Source organism: Neopsephotus bourkii, unplaced genomic scaffold (assembly GCF_033783945.1).
Source record: "Neopsephotus bourkii isolate Nb327-2 ecotype Australia unplaced genomic scaffold, CSIRO-AGI_Nbou_v1 NB_1652, whole genome shotgun sequence".
In the NCBI taxonomy this organism is placed as follows: domain Eukaryota; kingdom Metazoa; phylum Chordata; class Aves; order Psittaciformes; family Psittacidae; genus Neopsephotus; species Neopsephotus bourkii.
This window is the reverse complement of record NW_026902126.1, coordinates 7,373-27,481: the sequence shown is the minus strand read 5'-3', so window position 1 is coordinate 27,481 and position 20,109 is coordinate 7,373. Positions and strand designations below refer to the sequence as shown.

The following is a 20,109-nucleotide window of genomic DNA, read 5'->3' as shown; positions in this document are numbered from 1 at the left end:
ACCAGCTCCTGAAGCCCAAGGATCTGGGGGGACTCTGCTCTGCATCCACATGGATGCTTGGCAGCAGGAATCACAAATCATTGCAAATAAATACAAACAATTTGCAACTAAATGCAAAATCATTTGCAAATCTATGTAAAAGCTGCTGCAAAAACACCTGCAAGGAGACACCAGTCTTATGGAGAGACCTGGTCATCCATCTCCCATTGGAAACAGCAGTGCCATAAGGTGGGCACCGGTGGCTTTTCCACATTGAGACATACACCCATAGCTATATAATATGGCCATCATTGGTGGTCGCTTCATTTGGCTGATTCCAGGGCAAGGAGCAGACATCTGGGGTTTATTTTTGTGGTGGTTTTAGGTATTCCTACTCCAGGCAGTTCTGGACATCCCCATCCCACGGCCGGCAGCAATGGGGGATGTGCCACACACAGCCAGGATGGGCGCAGGGAGAAGGACCCGTTCCCATTGGAATGAGGGCTGCTGAAGAGAGACATCTCTCCCTGTAACTACATAACTCAGAATAAAAAGCCAAGAGCTCGAACACAGCGCAATTAATGCAGGAAGCATCGATTTCTGCACGGCACCAAGCTGGCTCATTAATTCCAGGTGCTCCTACAACCAATTCCAGCACCGGCCTCCCTGCAACAGGAGACAAACGGGAGAATATCAAAGGCTGAAATTCCTTCACGCGCTGACCTTTTACCGCCACGGAGCTTCCAAACCCCACGTTTTGGTTACTGGTGTTGCAAAGCCACACGAGCCACCATCCTGGGTACCTGATTTCAAGGGCAACGCTGCCAGCACTGCGGTGATGCTCAGATGCAAGGGATGACTTTTCGGATGTGAGGGACAAGTATCTCCATGCTTCTCAGCTCACCCCCTGCCACCACATCCTCACAAACCCCCTTAATCCTTCAGTCCGTCCAGTAACACCCTCTTCCCCCAGCATGGATGCAGGCAGTGGGGTATGGGGGATGCCTTGAGCTTTTTGGGAAGCCACTGGAGGTCACTTAACCTCCTGCAAGCCAGCAGAGGCCAACATCGCTGCCCCAGTATTACCAATCCAGGACAGCATCTCCCCACACTGGGAATCTCAAACAGCAGGGATGCTCCTGGATGCAGGAACATGGGTCAGGCAGCCAAAAAACATCCCTGAGGGTTATATACGGCAGCAGGATCCATGCAACTGGAGGAGCAGATGAGGTTGGAACCCATCTGGGAGCTGCACTTATGGGGACAGGGGACCAGTCAGCCTGGACCCTGCAGCACCCAAAGCATCCTGCACTTGCAATGCATGGGACCACATCCCTACACATGGGTTGGATGCAGCAGACAGCAGGGAACGCAGCAGATCCTCCCTGCTGTAACAAATGCCAAATCTGGTTTGCACTTGATAGAGCCTGACAAGAGCAACAATCACAGATTAGTAAGAAAACTTCTTGCTTTTCAACAAAGGTTAATAAATAGTGACAGCATTAAGTCTCTTCTGATTAACTATGCTGAAAGATATTATTGCCATTTGTAACATGGAATCATTATTGGATTAAGCACAGTGTATAAAAATGAAATGTGAGGTTTAATCTCAAATGCAGGCTCTCTGTGCTCTGATGCAGAGCTGGAAACTCGCAGAAGCTTCCTTGTATTAAATTCCATAACTCCAGCTGAGGAGAGATAGCATCTGAACCGCCTTGCCTTTCTAGGGTTTTTGGGATTCTTTTCTCTCCTAGACTGTAACAAAACCACCACGACTCGACTTGAGAAGCATCTAAAAATGAACCACATGTTCTGGCTAAAATTAAGCCCCAAATCCCCTGTCATTTCCCAATACAGCATCTCCCAGGGCGGATTTTGCTGCGCTTCAAGCCTCTGGCATGAAGCGGGCAGGGGTGAGGGCAAGGAGCAGGAATTGTTGCTCTAATTAAGGAGGCACTAAATTAAGCACTTCTGCCCATGTGTGACCACCTCCTTGCTTGCTCACCCCATGGCTCTGGGCAGAGGCACCCTGGGGGGCAATGCCCAAAGCAAGAACAGGGGACAAAGCCAGTGCTGGGTCACCAGCACTGGGCATCACATTGCAGGTCAGCACAGCCCATGGAAGGACCCCTACAGTGACACTGAATGGTGACAGGATGGACCCAGACCTGGTGATGGGGTGGGACGGGCAGGGAGGGGACTGTTCCCAGTGCCACAACCCCAGGATGAGCTGCCTGCAGTGTACAGTCACTCTTCAGGAGAGGGGAGATGGTCCCCTGGTGTTGTACTTCCAAAGGGACATCCTGCTGCTGGTGCCAGGCTGTGATTGCTGAACCAGCGCTCGGAAGGGAAAGATGTAATATGGCATGAGATATGGCATGGGACCTGTGATGGATCAGTTGAGGGACCTACAGTGATCATCTAATCCATGATATTCAAAGGGAAAAGACTAAGAAAACAGTTAAGAGTGAGAAGATGGAACCCAGTGCCCAGGCTGGCACCGCTCATGTCCATAAAGCAGAGAGGGAAGAGGAAATCTTCATGTAAACCCCAGGATTTGCTGTAACCAAATGATTTCCATACATCACTTAGATTCTCTTCAGCTGCTCATGGGGTATTTGTGCTCAGCCCACTGCTCCAAATAGAAGGAAGGTGCTGCTGTTTTTAATTAGCCACACTTGAGCCAAAGCCAGGCATAGTGCAGCCTAATGCCAACAGAATTATGCCAGGGAGGAATTTTAGCCATTACTCCTCAAAATTGCCTCGGAAAAAGCTCATGACTGAGCAGAATTTTGTCATTCTGGGGTTATGTTTGGGATCCCTCCCACCAGGACCCAAAATATCTCCAGGCTTGGCTGGGAGAAAAATGGGGGGAGAGAATGCAAAGCTGCATCCCCTCCGCAGGAAAAGGATGGGATGGGAAGTGGGGGCCATTGCCATTGTCCCTCAGATTCCACCACTGCGCCAGCATCTCCTGGAGCCATCCTGGATGCAGCCACAGGGCAGAACCTGGGGTGCAGATGATAGCATGAAACCAGAGTGCCCAAAGGGGCTGCCTGCTCTCCCTCTCCATTAAAAAAGGGCGACAGTAGGAGTGTTTTCACAGAAAACGTCACTTTTATGAAAAACAAGACGCCTTTTTCTCCAGAAAAGGCATTTCTGAAGAAGTTCTTGCTTGAAATATTGGGAAAAACAAATCCAAACATCTCCCAGAAGGGAAGATTTCTGGTTTATTTCAGGAGGATCCTCTCATGTTTATCCTTCATCCTGTTGGCTTTACCATATTCCACTGCCCAGCACTGGGGCCGGTTTCTAACATGACAGAACAGCTTAACTATTCCAGTCTTATAGTTTTCCTTACTTTTAGTTTTAAACCCATTAAGAGCAGCTACTACTTAGCACCAATTGAAACCCCTTATCTCCTTCTCTGGATGAAAGGGGGGGTTCTGCTTGTTGTAATGAAACCAGTTTGCACCTAGATCAAAGCCTCCGCTGTCTGCATCGCTGGGGAAGTGTTTGACACTCGTGTCAAAGTGTCAAACTATTTCATTACCACGCGAAGCGGAGACACTTTGACTAGAGGAGATAAGATGTTTCCATCAATCAGCATCCAGAAACAGCCTCCCCACGATGATTAGGAAAAATCAAATAATAAGGTGGTTTCAGCCACAGCATTCGAACCGCGGCTGTGTAATGAAGCAGTGTAGTAATAAATAATGGCACGAAAGCAAAGCCCAACAGCAACACAGGAGCGTCCCACGATGCTCCTTCTGGGCTCACAGGCCAAAGGGGAACTCCACCTGATGAATGGGAAACAGAGGGAAAACAAAGAACCGCTGCCTGAAGGGAGAGGGAGTACTGCTGCTGGCTCATCCCACCACCAGCCTCTGTGCCCTGGGGCTGCAGTATGGGCCTTGTAGGTGGGAAAAGATGAGTCAAGACTGAGAAACACCAGAAAGCCCCAAAACAATCTTGATGCCCATGGAAAATCAAATACATAGGTGGGAAAGCTCACACCTTTGCTACCTTTCAGCCCATGTGTGATGCAGAAGGGACAGATGAACCAGAGGAACGTTACAACACCCTCAGATAAATCACTAACCCAATGAGCTGGGTGCCTAATGGGCTTGGTGCCAGGAAGCAGCACCATGTCTCAGCACAGCATCATCCCACCATCAGCACCACCAAGCTATGCCAAAACCAATAAGCACCCCACAAACGGGCTATGGGATCTTCTTGACAGTGCGACGAGTATGTTTGTTAGAGGGAAAATAGAGCTGGAAGCAGCAGCCAGCCGTGGTGGAGATTAGAGAAAAGCCTGCTTAGACCTGGCCGCGCTGGAGGAGCCGTACGGGAACACTTCATCCCTATGTAAATACTGCCATTGGAATGCCAGCAGAGCCAGAGCTCCGGGAGCAGTGAGAAGTTATCAGCTGAGCAAATCCTGCTTGTTTCAATCTACATTGCCTTCAGGCACGTTCACCTCTCTGATTTTCCCCAAACACCCTCTCTGGAGGAAGAAGAACCATTCCTCGAGCTCACCCTCCCACAGCATCCACATGGATTTACAGAAGCAGGAGAAGAGCAGCCGCAGCCTGCACTGAGGATGCTTCCCAGGTTAATTCAGGTCGGAGTTGAGCTCCTGGCTGGAGCGAGCTCTTTGGGGCATGGATGCAGATCCTCTCCAATAACCCTTTTGCAAAGTCCTCTTGCAAAATTGGTTTTTAGCAAAGCCACTTATCACCTTAACCATCTATCGATCCCCTGACTCCTGGCCAAAGCTCCCAGGATCCAACACAGCACAGGCAGGGAAAGCAGAGAAACATGACTGCAAATGAGGGCACTGAAGCACGCGGCTGAGATCACCCCGGAGAAAGCAAAGACCCCCGACTGCAAGCAAAGGTGATGGTTGGATGCTCACCAGGGACTTCAGTGCTCTCATCTTGGGGCAAATGCTACCAGTCAGAAAACTGCTGTATTTTTGCCACCTCCAGCAATGGGAAGATGCTGGTGAGCCGGCTCCATCCCACCAGACCCAAACCCTGCTCTCTGATGTAGCTCCATCACCACACTGGGACTTGTGCGTCACCCCAGCGCGATGCTGGGACTCCCATCTCCCTCATGGCAACTGCAAAAAGACTGCATAAATCACCACCCTCCCCGTGCATCTCTTGCCAGGGAAACCTCCATGTTATGGATGAGCCACCTAAATCCAAGCTCCACAGTCAGGACTTGGGCTGCGAGCAGGAGCTCACAGCCCCGCGTGCTTCCCAGCAGTATCGATCTCACAGCAGTAACAGCCAGTATAATTTTGCTTAGCTTCAAGTACCTGGTGATCATGAATTCTTTGGCCACAAGGTTATAAAGCATTCTCTAAAACATGAGGAAAAGATTAGGCCTGCTTATAGTTAATATACTGTACTCTGTCTATCAAGCTGGCTGTTTGCTATTGAGAGCCTACTATTAGACACTTATTTAAAAGGCCTTTCAAAGCTTCCCAAGAAAGTGCAGTTATGCATTTCTTTTTCTGGCAAGAACTACTATAGATAAACATCAATTCACTCCTGCAGATCACAGTCGCAGTAAATAAATTTTTCAGGAAGCTAAGTTCCATACAAAGCCTCCTCAAAGCTCCCATTTCACACAACATCAATGTTTGGCCTCTGAGAAATAAAAAGCTCTGAGGTTGCTTTATCCAGAGCTAAATTATCAATTGGAGCTGCTTGAGAAAAAAACAAAAATAGGGCATTTCAACGAGAAGCCAGTGTGGGAGGTAAACAGCGCAGTTGCTAGATGGTGATGCTGGTTAGAGACAGAACGGGAAAGACAAGAATTTGGCTGATGATTGATTTGATGGCATCTGCAGCCCCAACGCACCACGAGGGTGAGAAGGGAGCGACCAGCTTAGGGCAAGCTCAGCAGCCAGCGCCTGTGCTTGTTTCTTTTATAGCTGTTTCAAGCAGCAGCCTGGGATTATCCATTACAACTCGTGCCACCAAAAGCACCTCACATCGGTTATAACCATCTAAGCTGCAGCTCCTCTGGTCGCTGCTCACAGAGGCGGGATGCAGGGGGAGATGCTCAGCACTGGGTTGACCCCACCGTGTGCCGTATTTTGCCGACTCAGCAGGAAGGAATGACAACCCATCAGGGCCCAGAAGTGCTTTTCAAGCAGCTCGCTGGGATTCAGCCATGGCATAGGAAGGGAAGGCAGGAAAATCATCTCTGCTCACCTCTACCTAAGGATGCCCTTCTAATTCTGAGCAGCATCCCATGGGGTGCTGCCCGCTGCCTGCCCAATAACACGGTCCTCAGGGGGCACATCCAAACCCTGAGCTCCAGGACTCACTGGCGCTGTTGGAGCCAGGACCATGCTAACATACAGGATGCTCCATCTGCTCTTTAAATAAAGAGATGCTGGGCTCTGTTACTGTTTAATTATTAGCCAAAAAAAAAAGACAGAAACACTGAAACCCTTCCAGGCTCAGGTTATGCGTGGTAGGAAGGAGGAATTCTTCAATAAGAGCAAGGGGTGAGTAAGGAGAAAAGGACTGCTGCCAAAAGGCAACCTGCGTGTCCCACATAGGAAGACCTGATGGACCCAAATACACTGTGGTGTCCAAATTGCTGAGGCTTCATATCCAGCTAAACGGCTTAAAAATCGAGGAGGAAAAAGGACAGGATTATGTGTCGGTCTCAGTAACTCCAAATCAGCTCAGCTTTCAAGGAATACGCAGGGTTGCACCCACCAGCCTTGGGACTGTCACAAGAACAAACCCCATGGAGCCAAAATGAACTCTGAGCTGCAAAGGAGCAACTGCCATGCAGACCTTTAAATCACAAATGAAGTGGCAAAGCACCATTTCCAGCCCCACCAATGCGCTTTGCTCACTCTGCACACAGGGCCCATCTCCCACCGCAGTTTTGGGTCAATCCTGTCTGGAGCAATGACACTAAAACCCAGGGGCCCATCAGTAATTCATTTACTCCATTGCTAAACACAAGGGCAGTTTGTAACAGAGAGTTAATGAGTTACCAGAGGAGCTGGTGCCTCTGTCAAGCACAAGTACTGGGCAGCTCCCCAATGTCCAGTGGACACTATAGACCCATCACCTCCATTGATGCTTCCTAAGCACCCATTATTAACCAAAACACAGGTCAGCTGCCCCTCTCCTCTTTGCAGTTATTTTCCCCTCTCCTCAGAAAATAACCAGCAGATGCTTAACAGAGAAGCACATTTTCCATCACCAAAATAAACTTCATTTTGAAGTCACGAACTTGTGACACCCATTGCTCTCCTGAAAATAAACCTGCCAGGGATGATATAATATGCATATTTAACCTTCTGCTGTTGCTAATGTTTTTAGCAGAACCTGATGTATCGCCCATGCCCACTGACAGGCGCGAGAGCCCAGAAGCTATTGCTGTGGCTATTAGCAAACACTCATTACCTGCAGTGTTATTTCCAGGCTATAGAAAATGAGCCCTTGGGCTTATGGTACTGTAATAACACCAGGCACTGCAAAGCCCCAGAGGAGACCTTGAAGCGTGGCTGGTTGTGGCCAGAGGTCAGCAAACACAGGGGATGTGAGTGCCCACATGGGGCTGGAGTAGGCTACAGCACCCAGCAGGACCAGGGAGCACACCCCTGTGCTCACATCCCATCACCAGCATCCCAAAGGCTTCAGCCCACTCTTCCTGGTGCTCAAATCACTCCCTCACCAAACCAACATGAAGCTATGTATATAAATTCATAAATACACCCAGTTCTAAATAAAAGGCAACTCTTTCAAGGAACAAAAACGGACAAGGAAACCTGCCAGCAGCAAGCCCCCACACAGCCACGAGCTTAATTGATCTGTGGCAAGAGGGAAACTGTTTATTTAGGTTAAGGAGACTGCCAGAAGGCACAAGTTTGCAAAGTAAAATCCCAGAGCATCCAGGGCAAAACCATGCAAATTACCAGCGCCACCGAGTCCTTATTTATATCTATATCTGCCAGCAACAGACCGTCCCCAGCCACCGACCGCAGAGCCATACATACTCCAGTGATGCTCTCCCCGAAGTTACATTAACAGGACTTTTACCTTTTCTGCTGTTAAAAAATAGGGCTTCATTTTCAGGGAGTCCTCCTAGAGTGGTTAATACTTGCTGCAGGACAGTGGATTCCATTGAGGAAAAAATAAATGGGTTTTAGGCATGTCTTTACAAAAACAAACGTGCATGGTTATCAAGGTTCAATGCAACGTGTCAAGTTTGGGATGCTTGTTGTAATCATATAATGTATATATGAGTAATAATATAACAAATAAATAAGCATCTGCCCGGGTCCAACCCCATATTCAGCTTGTAATGGGAATCCAGCTCTGTTAGTATTACTAAAATATTACATTAATATAATATGAAATTAAGGTTATTCCCTCTGAAACCTTACTCACACATAGGAATTTGGCCAGGATCTCTCTGCCTCCCACTGGGGTTTGTTCCCTGCTCTCCCAGCACCCACAAGCTCATCCTGAAGCTGCTTTTGGTAGCCCTTGGGGAGGCAAACTCCCAAAGAGATGCTTGGGAAGGAGTGAGCCAAACACCCCCAGGATGCTCCTATACCTCAGATTCAGTGATCGATAAGTAAACGGTTTTCCATCGATAACAGCGGATCGCTAAATCAAAGCTTCCGCGTGCCCTCTGAGCTCTCCACCGGCATCACGGATTTCCTACCGAATCACTGCACGAATCCAATACATGGGGATAATCCCAGCGATTGCGTTTGGGGGGAGCCAGGGCAAAGGGAGGCGGGGGCCAGGGGCCGGGCTCCAGCCCCGGCGAGGATTTGCGTATCAGTAAAAACAAACAACGCTGTAAATAACGAGCCCCTCGCCCTGTCTCCACCAACGCTCCCCTTATTGAGTGAGTCAGATGTTCGGCTGATTAAAAATTGATCCATTTCAAAATCTAATCAACAGAATAGGATTCTTTCATATGTTATCAAGGCAGCTGCTGACAACAAAAACCAAACCTGTTATTAACCCATGAACCCCGATGACCTGAACCTGGCTGGGCTCCGCAACTCTAAATTATTCAGTAGTCCAACAGCAATACCCGTAAGCCTGATGAATTTACACCCCGACCGGAGCCGGTGGGGGTTAAAGCCAATATCACAGACCCAGGGGTCCCTGGGGACGCGGTTCACGGCACGCTGCCACTCTGTGTCATGCCTGGGAATACATTACCAGCATCTGCTCGCCTTCGCCTTGCAAATGTCTAGGCTTTTTTAGGTGCGTTTCTTGTGTTTTAAATGACTTTATGGATTCAGCACAGCACAGCAGGGAGCAGCCCCATACCAGTGGTGCAGCAGAGCCCAGGCAGCCCTGTGTCACTGCCATTAAGCAATATACATAGAGAAAATGGCTTGCAACCCTGCTTTAGCCATAGCCATCGCCCGGCATTGACCGCTCCTGCCCACCACTGTTGAACAGTTTCCATCCAAGCTGCCTGGTCACAGGTAGCACCAGCCTGGTTGATCCATCCAGCTTAAGAGGCTGGAACCAGAATGGGGGAAAATTGGCATCACAGAAAGCAAGCTGGAAGGTAACGACAGCTCTTCTCTTACACTGTAATGTATTTATGGGTTTAATGACTCTCTGACCTCTCCTTTAAGCCCAAATAACCCCAGGGGAGCCCCCTCAGACTGGCTGCAATCGATCCCGGCTGGCCTGCCGTCTCCCAGCTACCGGCACCTGCCAGGGATGCTCCATGCATTGGGTGGGAAGTAAAACCCCTCCTGCTTCCCCCCAAACCCACTGGGTGCCAGCACCATGCAGGGGCTTTTCAGTTATTTTATAGCAAGCCCATCACCATCCTTAACCTCAAAGAGCAGCACATGGCTAAAAACACCAGATGTTGAGGGGGTTTCCTTACATGAAGTCAAAAAGCACTTCAAAAGCAACCCAGGTTAATCACCCACTTTACTCCTGGACTGGGGCTCTATAAGCACCCCTGCTATGGGGTACCTGGATTAAACCCCCAGCAGGCTGCAGCCCTGCATCCTTCCTCATGCATGGTTCTGCTCACCCAGCTCCAAGATACTATGGATTCCCCACATCAAGACTTCCGGATGCACTTCAGCATCCTTATGGGATGCAGCGAGACCTCCACACACACTTCAGCATCCTTATGGGATGCTGCCCAGTGGGTTACCAGAGTGATTCAGACCTGGAGAACACAGCAGGGTTTTGCCTCTTGCTAAATCAGATCTGCTGTGTAATTTCATTATATTACAAGGTAGATATTAGGGAACAAGTCTTAGAAGTGAAACTGAGCACAGGATCTAGCCCCATCCTGATCCAGCCTTGTGACCTACAGGGATGCACACAGGGACCACTGGTTTGTCTCACCATCACCATTGCTCCAGGGGCAACAGCGGCTGCCTCAGCGCTACCAGGACAGGCCAGGCTGACCCAGCACCAACCATCGAGCCCTCCACTCTCTCCTCACTATCTAATAATCACACTTGTGCAAAGCTGTTGCCGTACAGAAGGAAAAGAGAAAACATCCTTGGAGAGCCTAACAATCAGACAATTTTTAAGATCATGGAGCATTAAACCATTCCCAATAGGGTTTACTAATCAAACAGCCAAATCCTTCATAACCAACCAATCCCTACAGAGCAATTAAATCCTTCCCCTTTAAAACACTTGGCACGCCGTCTGGGGAGAAAAAGGAAAATTTGCAAAATTCATTTGATAAATTAACCAGGGAAAAGAAGGAAGTGAATCAAGCTTTGTTCTTTTCATTTTTTTTAATTATGGAATTCACAATGCCTGAATAATGTTTAATAAGAACGATGGAAATTCCTAACAGTATTACAACACAACACAAAAGAATTAACCTGGTTACCGTGAAAAATTGCATATTTAATTAAGAACAGAGAGTTCAAAACTATCCAGAGATTTCAAAAGTACTGTTGCCTAAGGGGCTAAATTACACGCTCGCAGTGCTGCTAACAGGGCTGGAGCGCGCAATCATTACCCAAGTGTCCCCATTAAGTGACAATGGGCAGATGACATCAAATTCATTTCAAAAGCAACAGGAATTGAAGCATTCGCTTGGGTAGTGGAAGGCAAAGCGACTATCCTGCTGGTATAAACCAGACCCCTTGTTGATAAAGGCAATAATTAAAGAATAATGTTAATTAGCTGCTTTTATTTGAAGGAAAAGTGCAGTAGCAGGAGACGCTGCCTCTGCGACGTGCGCCAAGCGGAGGATGGAGCAGGCAAAACTGATGGTCCTGGATGGCTGCTGCCATCCTGGATGCTGGGTCCCACCAGCTCCGGGTACCTGCCAGCCCAAACTCTGCCAGGGCTGGGGTTGGGGGAGTTGGAGGTACTGGAAGAATGGGAACTGGCACAGCATGACCAGGACATCCTCCTCTGGCTCCAGTACAGTGAGTATGGCATCAGCAAACGCTCCCAGGAGGAGAGACACTGTAGAGGAACCTTCACCAGCAACTTGGGCACTGAATTCAGGCCCCAAGGGTGTTGCGCAGTAAAGCATAATGATCACACCAGGGAGAGTGGTGAGCCTCTGTCTTTAGAGTTCAGCGCCTTCCTCTTGGAGGGCACCATCCTCCCCATCACTCCATCCCAGGCACTATGCACTGCATGTGGACATCACAGCAGGCTTTTGGCAACACCGCTCCCCAAACTGTGCCCCTCCAGAGCAGAACCCTCTGCTCCCTCAGCCAAGGGACCAGGGGGACAGGAGGGGTAATGATTACCCAGCTCCCAGGGATGAAGCAATGTTTGCAGAGCGCTCCGAGTGCCACAGCCAAAGGCAGCTCTCCCCATGCCCTTTATTAATCAGCGTGATTAATAAAGAATAGATGTCCTCTGAAGCCAGGCTAAGCAATAACACACCGGCCCTGGCGCCAGCGAGCTGCTGTGCTTACACCACACATTACAGGACCCGCTGCCAGCACCAGGTAATACTTTATTATGTTATCCCGACGGAAGAAAACAAAGGATGCCTGAGGTCCTGACTCTGGTGTAAAACCACAGCAGCGTTACCAAAGGCAACGGCAGCGTGCTCCGAGCGGCTGACGCACGGCGCGGCTCCCACCAGAGGGATATTTACCCGGGGTTCAACTGGGTTATTTACTTCTTTAGAAACCCATGTTGCAGGAGAAACCAACCAGCACGCACCCACCAAGCAATTAATACTAGAGCGGCCCCGTGTTCGCAGAGAGTCGCTTAAACTGCGGCTAAATCGATCCTCTGGGGTCCTCTTGCAGCTTTGGGGGAATCATTAAGTGCTACTTCTAAGTAGTCAAAAAAATAATTACACAGCAAGGCCGTACTAAGAGAAAGGAGGGGGGGAAAGCAGCACCGAAACCATTTTGGAAGGAGGTGTTCGGCTGCCTGAAATAGGGAAGCTTCAGCTTAAAAGGAAAGCCATCAATTGTGGGAATACAGCAAAGCTCGTCAGCAGGCGCGGGAACAATAAATCATGTTAAATACGCAGATGGAATTGAAGGAGCCCATCATCCTATGGGGTTCCTGCCTGCAAGCCCAGGGTGAGCAGTTATTGCCCACCTCAGACCTGGATCTGACCTGGGAAGGGGTGGATGCTGCTATGCCCAGGATCATTAACAAGCACTGCGGTAAATAACGAGCACTTGAGCTTTCCAGGCTATCTAAAGCCTTTTGGTTGGATTCTGCTGATGATGACCCCCCTGCGGCTTCAAGAGCTGTTCTTCATTGTGCTGATACAGCCCGGACCTCTTTGCAGGGGTGCCCCCTGAGATCCTCTGCATGGGCACCCAAAATGGCACACGCAACTCTTCCAAGGGCCTTTTGCTGCAGGAGACGATGGACAACACACAGCCATGCACTCAGGCAACAGGCACAAACACTGCGAGGCTGCCAGACCCCTATTTGGAGGTGATTTGCCCCAAGATGCTCCATCCCTTGTACCCCAGCAGCAGGGAAACTGAGGCACAAAGCCACTGCCCTAGGCAGCAAGCAGGTGCTGGGACAGACCCCACACCAACAGAGCATCATGGTTGTTTCACTGCATCCTGAATCCCAGAGGCTTCTCAGCCTGCAGTGGGGAAGGGGACACAATCCTATTACTCTACAGTGGGTTGGGAATATGGATCATGAGCTTCAGTCCTCTCACAGCAACTGTGCTCAGTCCCATCCTCCCTGAGATGATGGGATGAGGCACCCACACACCCCACTCCCCCTGATTAGGGGGATCCCCATCAGATGGCAATCCCCCTATCAGAGACTCCATCACCAAAGCCAAGCCAAGGCAGTGATCTCAAGCAAGCCAGACCCAGCACCGGGCTGAATCCTGCTTCCCAAGTCTTGCTGTCCTGGCAAGGGACACCAAAAGCTGCATGAAAAGGTAAGTCAAGAGAGCTCAGTCTCATAGATCCTAATGCAACACACACGAGAAAGTGTTACGAGGGGGGGAAACTTTTTAATAAAGTCTGCAAGTATATATTCCTCCTTTATCAACCTCAAGATTTATTGACCCAAGAAGCCATATTGACTGAATAAATCTTGATAATGACCCCAGCAGAAGTCAATACCTGCTTATTATCTCCCAAGTTGGGGAATTACATCTTCCGGTAATAGGAGCAGGATGGTACAAAATGTTCTGAGAAACTTCACACAGGCTCTTTTTTCTTTTTTGGAGGGATGGATGCCTCTAATGTGCCTTTTCCAACCCGAGAGGGAACGTGCTACCCATTAATACAGCAAGTGAGCGGCTGTGTGGTTTCTATCTCAAGGTCTGGCAAGGGGGAAGCACACATCACTGCTGTACCCTAGTCTAACTTCATCCCAAGGCAGGCTGCTGAGGATGCTGCAGCTCAACATCACCCTCCTGCCCTGCAAACAATGGTCCTGCATTTGCAATTTGCCATGTTGAGTCAGCAGCTCTTGGGATAATTCCCTGGAATTCAAGATGTGGGAATTCCAATGGCCGGGAATGTACAGCACCATGATTATACCAGCACCCAAGGGAGGAGGGGAGCAGCATCACTGCATCCCATGGGACACACAGCCACCCCTGGGAGCCAAAACACTCTCCTTTTCTCCAACCAGCAAAACCAGAAGGGGACAACTGAGGAGCAGACGGGTCGCTCCAGCCCCCCAGTCCATATTCTGCATTTAAAGTTGGTGCAGCTCTTGCCAACAGTTAACTTTCCCTTCAGCAGAGAAGACAGCAGCCATGGGACCAGTGCACACAACAATTTTGCCTGCATTTTGAGTTGAAGTCTCTACAGACAGCAAGAAAAATTAACTGAAAGGAGCAGCTCCTGTGCCAACATATGGAGGGAGATGAATAGCGCGCTCGGCACGCCCCGCTGAGGTTATCTAGTTAAGCAAGTGCCTCCTAAAGGACTGGGGCTGGGAGTGTGCTGCTTGCTTAATCTGGTCATAAATAATAATTCAGATCACCAAACGTTTTAGCATTCAGTTCCACCTGCAGCACAAAGGCCCTGCTGAGCCCAGCCAAACTCATGGCCACAAGCAGCAGGAGGTGATGCGGAACCCAGGGACCGCAGTGACACAGCTACCTCATTGCCACCAAGCTATGCAGGACATCGATACAAGAGGCTGGGCTGGCCTGAGTTAGGGGCAGCAGGCAGCTGCCTCCACCCCACAAACCCCATTGCACAATCTCCCCTATTTCATGAGGCACAGCAACCGCAAGCACTGTGCTTGCTGTCCCCATTCCCACCTCCAAGCTGATACCCACCAGGGCTGATACCCTTCCCTCCAGTCCCATAAAATCAAATCACATCCCCATCCCTGTCCCCTATTTGCCTCTTGATCCCAATCCCTTTTTCTTCCCCCCTCCCCTCCAAGGCCACAGAGACAACCCACTAAACTGGATCAGGAGGCCAGCATGTACATCTCTAATGGGCTGCAGCACACACACAATTAATTAATGGATTTATTAATTAGGGAAGAAGTCACTCTTCGGGCTGGAATTGGGGTCACCAGTTTCTAAAGCGAGAGCTGCGGAGCTAAAGATAAACTCTCATTTTCTGCAGCTCTCATCTTGTCTGGCAGCATCTCAATTATTCAGACACAGGGAAAAATAATAGGGGGAAAAACATACATTTGACCTCAGAAACCTCATGGAATGACTTTCTGATGGTGCACAACCCAAAGCCAACAGCAGGCAGGAGCAGGAACAGGGCCCATCCCCATCCTGTTCCTTCTTGATATTAGAAATATCAAGTAATTGCTTCTAATGAAGGGTTTGGGGAGGAACAGTGGGATGTGGGATGGATGCTGCACCACAACCAGTCTCAAGTAGGGAACTGCAGTGGAAGTGTGGAGAAAGGTGACACCACAATGCGGTCAATGATGGTGACATCCAGAGACATGAGTTCCCCAGTGGCCAAGGTTCCAACAAGCCATTCTGGAGCATCAGCTGCGCTTTGGTGGTCAGTTCAGGTGAACCTCCTTGGTGGTATATGGAAAGGACAAGCATCTGTAGCTGCCATAGCCCTAGATCTCTAAAGAAACAGGGCTCCTGAGTGAAGAAATATCACCAGCATCCCTGCCAAGAGACAGGCTACATAGCACAGCCGCAATAGAAGACAGCAGAGAATCCACATAAAGAGCACCATCAGGTCATTGGGCACCTCTCAAGAGGAGCACACAACCATCAGACAACAGACATCTGGAGAGAACCGGGTGTCCTTAGTCATTGCTCCTAAATCCATGTTCATTGTGAAAATGGGATGATTCCACAGCTCCCACCGCAATGCACAAGGAGCAGCCAGAGCCTCTGGGAAGCACAAACCATCACAGCCCCACAACACTCCTCAGCCAGCCCTGGACATGGGCACAAACCCCAAGCTTTCCACTTGGAAAGATGAAATTCTCAAGATAGGGGCACCCAGAGCACCCTCTGTCATCTCTCTCCTCCCCTTGGGCACAGTGACCATGAGCATCACCCCATCCTCTGCTTTGCAGAGGTGGGAATGAACAGTTGGGTGCTGGAGGAAACTGGAAGGTGCCACTGGTCTCTCCAGACCATCCCTAAACCCCACAAAATCCAGGGATTCGCAGAGGCAAAGCTCCCCCATGGACAGCCCCAAAAGCACCCTTGCCTCCCCCTGAGGTTATCCTGCCCACCACAAGCAAGCAGTTCAGCCTGTTAGTCCAAGCTCCAGGAATGAAGCTTCAGCCAAGAGGACTGATAGCTTATTTACTGCTGTCATCTATATAAAGAGGAATTTTGACACATTGTTAAATGATGCACATTTAGATAAGTCAAGCTGTCATATCATTTAATGGATGTCTAAACTCCCTCTGTAGCTGATATGTAAAATTTATGCACTTCAGAATATCATAAGGTTATAATATTTTAATCACATCCGCAGTTGTGGGGTTGGGTTGGGTGGGTTTCAACCCCCCCATTCCCTAAACTTTGAACAGCAAAAAACATTCCATCAACCACACTGCATTCCAAGGCTCCTGATGAAGTTTCTGCCCAACTCCGCTCCGGAATGCCGAGAGCATTTGCATTACAGGAAATCAAACCGAGAGCGTTTTATCTGACGAACCAAACGCTGGAGCCATATAGCCAGAGCTCATCTGCATAATGAGATGTGAAGACATTGATAAAAGATGGCTATAATCAGTCCCTCTCCCCTCACTCCCTCTTGTATTTATTATCCCAAATCAGCAGCTCACAACTCTTCCCATTTTTTGCCGGTTTGGGTTAGATTAAAGTGGCATCCGGAGCGTGTAATCCATACAGTGCCAACCGGAACGTAATAAACCAAGAGCAAATTAAAACACAAAAACCCCATAAAGGACCGAATCCTGCTATGACTATTATACACAAGAAAGCTGTAAAAAAATACTGCATTAGTAATGTACACAATAAAACAATCTCATAACCCAATGAAATATGTCTGGCATTATCTTTGATGGAATTTTATCTCTTCTCATTTCCAAGACTATTTGCTGTAAAAAGCCTCGACGCCGTTTCGATCAAAGTGCTGCCGAGTAGCACATTATCTACATGTTTTACATATGCCCACCATTCATCAGGGTTGCTCAAAACTCTGCCATTCCTAAGCAGCCCCAGGCCAGCAGAGCTGCTCAGGCACATGCATTAAAGAGGAAAAGGGAGGAAAAAAAAACACGGAAAAGCTCTTGGAAGGATAATAAATGGATTGCTTCTCTTCCTTTTATTTATGTTTTCCTTTCTAATAGGGGGCATTAGGCCAAGCTGGCACAAGGTCACCTTTCCCACCATGATCCCAGCTGGACAGAAGTCAATCCCTATGGCTCCATCTCCAGCACCCAACCATGGCCATCCAGTCAAGCAAAGCACCCACCGCCCTTGCCCACCTCTCCCTCCAGCAAAGTTCCCCCCGCAACAGACCCACAGAAAAGTAGCTGCCAATATTTGCCTTTGAATAAAGGTCTGCACACCCAGGAAAAGTCATCAGCGTGATTTAGCTGGGAATGCTTTTGTATCCCAAGCGCTTAGACCCGTAATCCCTTCCCGACCACAATGAGCAGTCATGGCAAGCCGACCGGCCGTGGTACCTGCAGTACTTTTAAGGGTCGCGTATCACAGACATAGCACGCAATCTGCTTAAAAGCCAAAATGCATTAAATGCTGGAACTGTGGCTATAGTACCAGAGCCCCGTAAATGGCATTTCAATCTGTTTCCTCCCCTACGAAGCACACTACGTTTTAAACTCCGTAATATCCGACAGGGATAAACCCATTTAACATCCATGTAAACGAGCGTTTCGGCTTTTGTAGTGGATCCAGGTTGGGTTTCATCCCATTATGTTGGGAGAGCTATTGTGTTAATTATCCGTCTCAACGCTACACCGGTGCCTATTTCACATCACAAACTGCCAGCATCCCCCGGCAAACCTTCCCTCGCACACCTTAACAAAGGACTTACCGGTAATTTCACACACCGAGGGCACCACGGCGGGATACGGCAGCCGAGACCTGCCCGGAGCCACAAAGGATCTCTCTCCCGCCACATCCATCGCCAGTCCCGGGCACCGCAGGACCCGGCCAACAGCCGGCTCGTCCCGATCGCCTTTCCCTGACGTTCAGGGCTGACCGAGCCCCGGCACCACGGACCCGGGGCCCTGAACAATGGGAGCGCGGCGGGGCTCCGGGCAGCCCCGCTCCGCCATGCCCCGGCTACCGCGCATCCATCCTCTCACCGGGGAGCCCCTGCCCCGCCGCGCCCGCCCCACACACGAGCGGGGGACGCCGCTGCAGACCCGCTCCCGGCGGGGGGGAGAGGCCGGACCGCACCGGGGACACTTCGGAGCCCGCGGGCACCTGCGGCTGCGCTCGGCGGGCGGGGACCGCGAGAAACTTGGCGGAGCGGCGCGGGGGGCCGCGCTCCCCGCAACTTCATCCCGCGCAACTTCCTCCTCTCCCTCCCTCCCTCCCTCCCGCCGGGGCGGAGCGGCGGCCGCGCTGTCACCTCGGGGGCGGCGGGGCGGGGGCCGGGGCGGCGCGGCTCCATCGCCGCTAGCGCTGCTCCATGCTCCCGGGCGGCGCCGAACAAAGAGCGGCGGCGGCGGGGATCAATTTCTGATACCTATCGATGGGGAAGGGCGGGCGGAGGGAGGGCGGGAGCGATAGGGGGGATAAGGGGAGGGATGGGGGCGGCCGCCCGGATGCCGCCCCCCCCTCCCGCCCCGCTCCATCCATCCTCCGCCCGCCGCCACCAACCTGGAGCCGGCGGACATCAAACCGCGTCCGGTATCGAAACATCGATCCCACGTCGGCGGCCATCTTGCGGGAGCCCGGCGGCGCGGACGGGCGCGGAGAGGAGCGGAGCGCACCGCACCGGACCGCACCGCCCGCCTCCACCGCCGGGGGCGGCCCCGCCGCAGCCTCGCCCCGCCCGCAGCCCCCCTCGGGTCCATGGGACCCCCCCCCCCGCCATGGCCGGGAAGGGGATCGATGGGTGGCTTGGGTTTTGCCGGTGCTCGAAGAGCATCCCGCACCGCGGGGAGGTGGGAATCAGCATCCAGAAGCCGCCCGTTAAAGTTTAGCTGGTTTTGGTTTCTGACCTGACACAGCCACAGCACCTTTGACCCTGGTGGGAACTGCAACAGCAAACACGAACGCAGCAAAGCCCGGCCGGGAAAACCCCCAAATTCAGAGTGATTTAGGAGTACCTATTTAAGCCACTTAATGCAATTGAGCTCTGAAGAACTCAGCCAACTTCAACAGAGCAATAGGGCTCAGACACCAGCATTCGGGCAGGAACAAAACCTGTCCAATAAACACCCCCTTTGCTTTCCCACTCAAAGTTTACGGTTTCTGCCCCAAGTTTCCCCGTATCCCGTTGTACCAGGCACATCAACATCCAAAGACAGGGCTTGGAGCACTAAACCCCAGGCAGAACCGTGCTGTGATTGCCAGCCGTCCCTGTTGAGTGCAGAAGGGCTGAGCTGCCCCTTTGGGCACGTTTTGCAGGTGGGTATTTGCAGACCAAGCAAACGCAGCAGTTCAATGCTCCTGCTAAGGAGCAGGGCACACCTCGAGCCGTCATGCAGACACATGCATATCCCTATGCCTGGAAGAGCTTGGGGCTCCTGGCAGGCTGTGACACAAACCCACATCCCAGCTCCCCTACCTGAGATCCAGTGTGGAGGAGCTGGGGTCCCAACCACCCCGCAATGGGGGATGAAGCATTGCCCTAGGCTCATAAACCTGGGTGCTGCTTTGCCTCTGAAACTGCAGAGAGGAGGAGGGCATCCTGCAGCACCCATCCCACACCATCACACTGGTCCCACTGTCTCTTACCTGTCACCATTTGCTGCTTTGGAGCTCCTGGTGCTCAGAGGAAGGTGGTCAGGATCCCAACAGCCTCTGCTCCTTGTGTGCATGGACTCCAGCAAACCCAGGGCAAGTGCTCCTGCAGCTCTCTCTCATTCAGTCCTTCACCATCCCAGCCCCAAAGCTCTCAGCTTTGCTCTTGCAGCAGATCTTGTACTGCAGATGCAGGGATGAAGCAGCCCAGGTATCATCCTGCTACTGTTATCCACATGGCGCAGGACTCCTGGGATTCCACCAAAAGCACAATTTGTGTCCAGA

At 50.7% G+C, this 20,109-nt stretch overlaps 1 protein-coding gene across 14 annotated transcripts in view; it reads right to left on the bottom strand.

The window, feature by feature from the left end:
• CUX2 (cut like homeobox 2) overlaps positions 1 to 18,886 on the bottom strand; it is a 63,709-nt gene extending 44,823 nt beyond the window's left edge. For 6 of the 14 annotated variants that reach the window (XM_061374747.1, XM_061374754.1, XM_061374746.1 and 3 more), the window contains exon 1: positions 17,942 to 18,430. Coding sequence is in view for 6 of the 14 variants with exons in the window: in XM_061374746.1 (XP_061230730.1) it covers positions 17,942 to 18,028 (87 nt within the window). In the remaining 8 variants the exon portion in view is untranslated. Of the gene's footprint in view, positions 1 to 4,548; positions 4,572 to 17,941; positions 18,431 to 18,484; positions 18,580 to 18,735 lie in introns of those variants that run through there. The other 8 variants (XM_061374751.1, XM_061374749.1, XM_061374755.1 and 5 more) reach the window with 8 other exon arrangements.
• Between the last annotated feature and the right edge of the window lie 1,223 nt (positions 18,887 to 20,109).